The sequence below is a fragment of the Mytilus trossulus genome, chromosome 9 (genome assembly GCF_036588685.1).
Source record: "Mytilus trossulus isolate FHL-02 chromosome 9, PNRI_Mtr1.1.1.hap1, whole genome shotgun sequence".
Taxonomy (NCBI): domain Eukaryota; kingdom Metazoa; phylum Mollusca; class Bivalvia; order Mytilida; family Mytilidae; genus Mytilus; species Mytilus trossulus.
The window spans coordinates 45,930,659-45,938,003 of NC_086381.1; the positions used below are offsets into that span (position 1 = coordinate 45,930,659).

A 7,345-nucleotide genomic window follows, 5' to 3' on the forward strand; every position below is an offset into this window, starting at 1 on the left:
GAATATGGAATATGGCTATACTGTGCTATTGCGCAATACTGTGCAATTGAAGATTTCTTGCTACTGAGCAATACAACGCTACTGCAGATTTCTTGCTATTGCGCAATACTGTGCAATTGAAGATTTCTTGCTATTGCGCAATACTGTGCAATTGAAGATTTCTTGCTATTGCGCAATACTGTGATATTGCGTTATTCTGAGCAATTGAAGATTTCTTGTTATTGCGCAATACTGTTAATCTGTTATATACAATAATTTACACACCCTGTTTGGTGTGTATCTCCTCTCATATCATTATTGTTTGCTATTATATATAAATCCGAAATAATCAATGAATAATGGAAAATTTTGAGAAAAAAAAAAATATGAAAAAAAAAATGGTTTACGGTCGTATACAAATGGCTTAAAACAATACAAATAAGAAGATATTCTATCCACATCTTACATGAAATGTATGCGTGAAATCGCATTTTCAATATATACATGTATTCCCAAAAGGGCATCAACCCTGTAAAAATGTTGATAAGCGCAGACTTTCCGAGAATTTGCTGATGTAACTTTTGCTATAAATTTCAAAAAAATCCTACAAGAAATGTAAACAAGAGCGCTTACAATGCAATTTTCTATAAATATATTTCCAAGTGGCATTATTCCTTTAAAAATAGTTGAAATATGAAAAAAACTTCATAGGTAAGATCAGAAGAATCAATCTTCGATTATATATTAAAATCATGGACTGTAAAACAAAGAATCAACAGCTCTCTGGGTCGAATACTTTTAACCATTTTGGCACCAATTGTTTAAATTTTTTTAGCCAAGTGAGTTGCCATTGATCTCAGTAGATGATTGGTTAAGTTGAAACATGTGAAAGGTCTTAACCTGTGTCATGTCTCAGGATGAATTAACAGGTTTATAGAGTAACTGGCATCCTTTGTTTTATGCTGATAGTGTACATACACACTTTATTCAAATCCGATTTACTTCTGTTACTACTTTACACTAAACAAAAAAGCGCGGTCCTGTTTGTTTGCCACCAGTAGTGAGTTTGTTGACTGGTCATAATGCAATGCCTGTGGACTAGTTAGACCTACAGTGGAAGATATAATTTGTCTGTAATGTTTTCCGTCATGAGAAATAACCACTACATTGTTTGAACTGGTCCCCACTACGTATACATTTCCATCGTTGTCTACGGAGATACCTTGTGGATATTTTAAAACGTTTTCCTCCTTGAATTCCCATTGTAACTGTCCTTCGAAATCACTGCATGTAACTGTGTTGCTGTCGGGGTTAGTATAAAACAGGTGTTTATCAAACGTTGTTACACATGGATATCCCCAATTACAAAGTGGTCCGGATTTTATTGAACCTTGTGTATCGTCATTTAAATCAATCGTCCTAAACCCTTTATTCCCTGAACAATATATTAATGTTCCTTCGTTTGTTAGCACTACACCTGTATTTTCTGATCCAACATCAAACTTTGTCGTTACTTTTCTTTGATTTATGTCAATGCAGTTGATGATATACGGTCCAAAGTAACGACCAGCAGTAACAGCAATTTTATTGTTACCTATGTACACCATATCAAAACATTTACCTGGTTTTATTTCAAAGTCCTTTGTACCATCTTTGTTTATTCCTATAACTTTTTGTTGATTGTTACAAGTAAACATCATCCTTCCATCAGGTATAATGGTACATCCTCTGATCTTTCTTGCATCGACGTTGACTATCATTTCTAACATTAGTGTCAGGTTTTCAATGGACTTTGGTGACGGAACAAAACTCATCTGTTGAGCCTGTTGATCCTTCTGTCTACTTATCATAAGTTTGTTCGGGTCATTAACAACAGTTATTTCTCCAAAGGATTCTATATTAATTGGAATATTCTGTAAAATCGTTTCAATTTTCAAAGACATTTGTGGATGATTCAATTTTCCGTTTTTAATTATCGATTGAACGAAATGCTCTTGCTTTGCTAAATTGCGTTCCATTTCTTTTGCTGCAAGGAATGTTTGCATTTCGGAAGCATAATGCTTAATGTTCGGTAAACAAGCTTTGAATTCCTCAATTTCTTTTTCCTTATTCTCCACTTCACTCAGTAGCTGACGAATTTTCTTATTCTCTGTCTCCTCTGTTGAATCAAGATCTCTCAGTACTGCCTGATGGAGTTTGTCTAGGTGATTATTAATTGATGTTTTAGCTTTTTGAATCTCAATTTTAATGTTCTTCTTTTGTTCTTTCAAAGACGCTAAATTTTCTTCACGATCTTTTCGAATTCTTTGGATATGGGTTTTAACCTCGTTCAGAGTCTTCTCGATATCTTGGAATACATTTGAAGACTTAATACCTTTTATGACATCATCTATATCTTTGAAATCTTCACATTTATTGTGATCCTCAACTACGCAACGTTTACAGCATGGACAATCATGCGTCTTACAGATTATTTGATACTTTTGATCATGTTTCTTGCAGGATTGTGCTATTTGAATAACGTTACTTGGTACCTTCTGGTACTCGGCTATCGTCACGGTTCCATGATTACGCGATCCTTTGGATAAAGTGTGATGGACCTTACAATTATCACAGAGACCCTCCTCACAATCTGAACACCAGATGACTGATTGTTTACTGATATTGCGTAGTTCACAAACTCCACAAACATTCCAGTTACTTGCCATTACTCTGAAAAAAAAACTTTCTTAGTTTAATTGAATTTCAATATTAAATTTTATTCAAGAATTGAATGCTTCTTTTTGTAACTTTATTAGTGTGTAAAAGCGTTGACCGAAGTACATTAAAAATGTGCGCACGGTAAAAAAAAAAGAGGCATTCAATACTTATAATTACATTTTTTAGCTGGATCAAGTTTTTATTTAATTTATCTGTGCACTTTATTGTGGGACGTCGTGTCATTATGAATGATGAATTTTATTGTGTAATGAAATTGCTTAAGGAATAACGCGAGATTGCAATGTAGCCAATCAGAATAACGTATTATAATGAAACATACGTCTAAAATATAAAACATCGAAAAGCAAATAGGTCTAAATAAATCACCAAAAACATCGATGTTAAAAAAAGACGGAAACAAAACATATGACAAAATAAATAAAGTATAAAGTTTAACATCATCAATTTTTTTTTATCATAATTTTATATAAAAGTCATAAAATTAGTTTTTAACTAATAGTAAAGAATCTACGGTACTGTAAACCCTGTAGTAAAGAAAGGCGAATTAACTTATCAATTTAATTTAATTGGCCCACCTCTGAAAATATTTGGAGTCTTTTTTAAACGATGCATTATAAATACAAATGTATGTCAGACAGATTCATGATATTCATACTCGTAAAAGTACTTTTCAACAATTGTCTACACATGCAGTTGAGAACGACTATGACATGTAAAAAGTCAGGCGTCGTTTTAAAAAAAATAATAGTATTGACCACTATTAATTTTATGGCTTTCATTGACAATGAAACAACTTTCCAACAGAGTCCAAATGACGTGGAACTTTTAATTAAGTATGAAGAAAATGATCGGCTGTAAGTCACGTTTTATCTTTTGAGACTTTGAGCTCCTATCTGTCCTGGTGGTATTAGGAAAATGAAAAGAACAAAACATGTTTTATTGTAGTTCATGTTTAATTTAACAATGTCTTATATCTTTTGACAAGTGCAGCACATGTCTGTACAATGTCTGTTAGTTTTGGCCTTTGGTGCCTCCATAATATAGTCTATACTGGGTATCCTTTTAATTCACCAATTTAATCTCTTATGCTAAGTAATTCCTGCTTCTGGTGTAACACCACTAATTTGGGTCCGGTCAGAAAGCACATACCAGAAAGTAGTACATATTTAACACAAAATAGTTCCTACGCATGAGTTTAACTTTGGAAATATGTAGAATATTTAGGTACTTTTGGTATCAAATGAAAGCTGAAGGACTGGTGATCATTGTAGAACACTTTTTTACTTTTAATTTTGAATATTAAAAAAACTGCACCAAATTTTTAAAAGAGGATACATTTTGTCTGTTTGACAAATCTGAAGTACCTGTTTTAGTACATCCAAAGTTCCGGGAACCAGTTCTTTCTTATATGCCAATAAAAGTATGATGATTTTTTCAGTACAAGACACCATAAAGTGTTGCTTTGAAATGCATTGATTGCCACTTTATTTGAACTTAAAACAAAAGAGGTGTGCCTGCTTGAAACGGAGGAATTTAACATAGAAAGCATTAGGATCATGAATTAGTGGTGTACCTCCTTCTTGAAAAAAAACCCACCACAAACCATTTTTTGTAAATGGTGGAAAGACACTACGACAAAGGGACAAGTAATGTTGTTTTTCGGGACAAAGACCAATATCGGCCAATCAGTTGGTGAGGACGACCACATATAGTTAAATGAGGGATAACCGAAGTCGTTGAACTCAAAATCTCTGCTTGGCACTGTTCAAAAAGACTTTGCAATGACAACAAACTCTATAGTAACTCACGAGTTGAAAATAAAATTCGATACCGCAAGTGCATGTATGTACAGCTCGAATGATGTTACATTGGAAGAGAAGTCAATTAAATATATTTGTTTCCCTATTCATCATAAAAAACATCAACTTTAACAAGGTTTCTTCCAGCGGAGTAGTCCCTCGTTGATAAAATAGTGATGTTATATTTTCATTCGACCTTAGAAATTTGTATGTTATTATCCCTTCCGAAATCTAAGGTGAAGATCGGCTGAAATACACCAACTCGATCGTGTTTACAAATGTTATACGGACGGAAGGACAGTCCAGTTATTGTGTTTCATAAATATTGAAAAATTTTACCTTGTTTTTTTTAAATGTTATGTACCAAGTTAGGAAAATGGCAGTTGTTATCTTATAGTTCGTGTTTGTGTATGTTGCATTGTCGTTTGTTTTTTGTTCACTTTTGTTTCTGTTGTTTCGTTGTTTTCTTCAAATAGTTGATGTGTTTCCCTCGGTTTTAGTTTTATCCGGATTTGTTTTTGTCTCAATCGATTTATGACTTTCGAACAGCGGTATACTACAGTTGCCTTTATTTACAGAAACAGATTAATCGTTATTGGCATGCGGCACAATCTTTGATGGGAGACTGACACAATTATAAAATTGGAGAGAAAGCTGATCAGGATGCAGAATGATTGCAGTATTTTTTTATAAATGAATTCAACGTGAAATGTCGTGTAAATACATACCATAAGAAAATAACATGTACATGACAGATAAATATATTTAATTATTTTTTTGGTTGATATGTCTTCTGTAGCTATATAGTCAAGACAGTGTATAACCGCCAATCGAATATCTATACGTAATGATAATCATGATGGTTTTTGTTGTGTTTCCCTCGGTTTTAGTTTTATCCGGATTTGTCTTTGTCTCAATCGATTTATGACTTTCGAACAGCGGCATACTACAGTTGCCTTTATTTACAGAAACAGATTAATCGTTATTGGCATGCGGCACATTCTTTGATGGGAGACTGACATAATCATAAAATTGGAGAGAAAGCTGATCAGGATGCAGAATGATGGCAGTTTTTTTTTTATAAATCAATTCAACGTGAAATGTCGTGTAAATACATACCATAAGAAAATTACATGTTCATGACAGATAAATATATTTAATTTTTTTTTTGGTTGATATGTCTTCTGTAGCTATATAGTCAAGACAGTGTATAGCCGCCAAAATGAATATCTATACGTAATGATAATCATGATGGTTTTTGTCTTTTAGACAACCACTCCATTTTACCTGTAAACTATAGATGTCATCAGTCGGTGTCCAGAGTTGTTGAAATTTTTTTTTTAGGATTTAAATGTTTCTTTGTTGCAATATTGTACAGATGAATAAGAAAATGGTGTATGAGTGCCAATGAGACAACTGTCCGTCCAAGTCACATGAAAAGTTAATAATCATAGATCAAAGAACGGTCTTCAACACGAAGACCGCATTATAATGGCCCCCAAACGACCTGCATAAAACAATTGAAACAGAAAAATCAACGGTTAATCAATATAAAAAACAAGAAACGAGAAATATAAAAAAGAAGATGTGGTATGATTGCAATTGAAACAACTTTCCACAAGAGACCAAATGACACTGAAATTAAAAGTTATAGGCCACCGTACAGCATTCAAAAACTACCACAGCCAATACCGCATAGTAAGCTACATAAGGGCCTATAATCACAAATGGAAAACAATTCAAACGAGAAAACTGACGGCCTAATCAATGAACGAAAAACACATATGTAACATAGAAACAAACGACAACCACTGAATTACAGGTTCCTTACTTGGGACAGGCACATTCATACAGAATATCCTCCGCTTTAGCTAATCTGGGACTGTTGTGTACAATACAACATCAGAACGATATCATTGAACAGAAGGCTCCTGAACTAGGACAGGTGCATTTTAATGCAGCGCGTTAATAGTTTAAAGTGGCATCAACCTTCAACCTAACCTGAGACAGAAGTGAAACATTACAACATAAAAAAGATACACCATAAATTATCAATCGAAATGGCTTAACTCGATCAAAAAAGACATCTCAACAAAAACAAGTAAACATACACCATGTACACTGAACGAATACATATGATCTATGAAACTATATAAATACATAATCAATACGTATTGGTGCCTATAAAAACTAGACTGTACAGGTTGTGTTGAAACGATGTAGTTAGAATGTCAAAAAGTCAACTGTAACTGGAACTAGATGTCGTTAAATAAAACAACGCACACAGGTAAATTAAAATGTAATACTATTGTGAGAAGATGTACGATAGTAAATAAATTTACAAAATTATTTAAGTGGTCGTTCAGAGTACATAGTAAGGTTTCTGTAATTATTGATGTGTATAATTTTGCAATAAGGATCTTCTACAAAATAATATGATTTTGAAATACAATATTATTCTATTCTATTATGCATATAATTAAAACATTGTTCTGTTTGTATTATCTCCCGTTTGCCAGACTAAATAAGAAATAAAACAAATGCATTAAGTGAATTGTATTGTCACGGTTGATAAAAAAAAAAGAAGATGTGCATGGTTTCATTGCCAATGAGAAAACTCTTCACAAGACCAAATGACACAAAAATTGACAACTATAGGTCATCGTAAGGCCTTCAACAACGAGCAAAGCCCATACCGCATTGTCAGCTATAAAAGGCCCCTAAATTACAATGTAAGGCCGTGTTCACACCAAACGCCGTGTACAGTAAACATGTATACAATTAGTTTAATGTAATGGACACTGGTTTCGCATCAAATATATTCACAACTTTACACCTTGTTTAAT

At 33.2% G+C, this 7,345-nt stretch overlaps 1 protein-coding gene across 1 annotated transcript; it reads right to left on the reverse strand.

The window, feature by feature from the left end:
- Nucleotides 1–989: 989 nt before the first annotated feature.
- Nucleotides 990–2,687, reverse strand: LOC134684668 (uncharacterized). Its single transcript, XM_063543971.1, has one exon. The coding sequence runs from the start codon at nt 2,685–2,687 to the stop codon at nt 990–992; it is 1,698 nt and encodes a 565-aa protein (XP_063400041.1).
- Between the last annotated feature and the right edge of the window lie 4,658 nt (nt 2,688–7,345).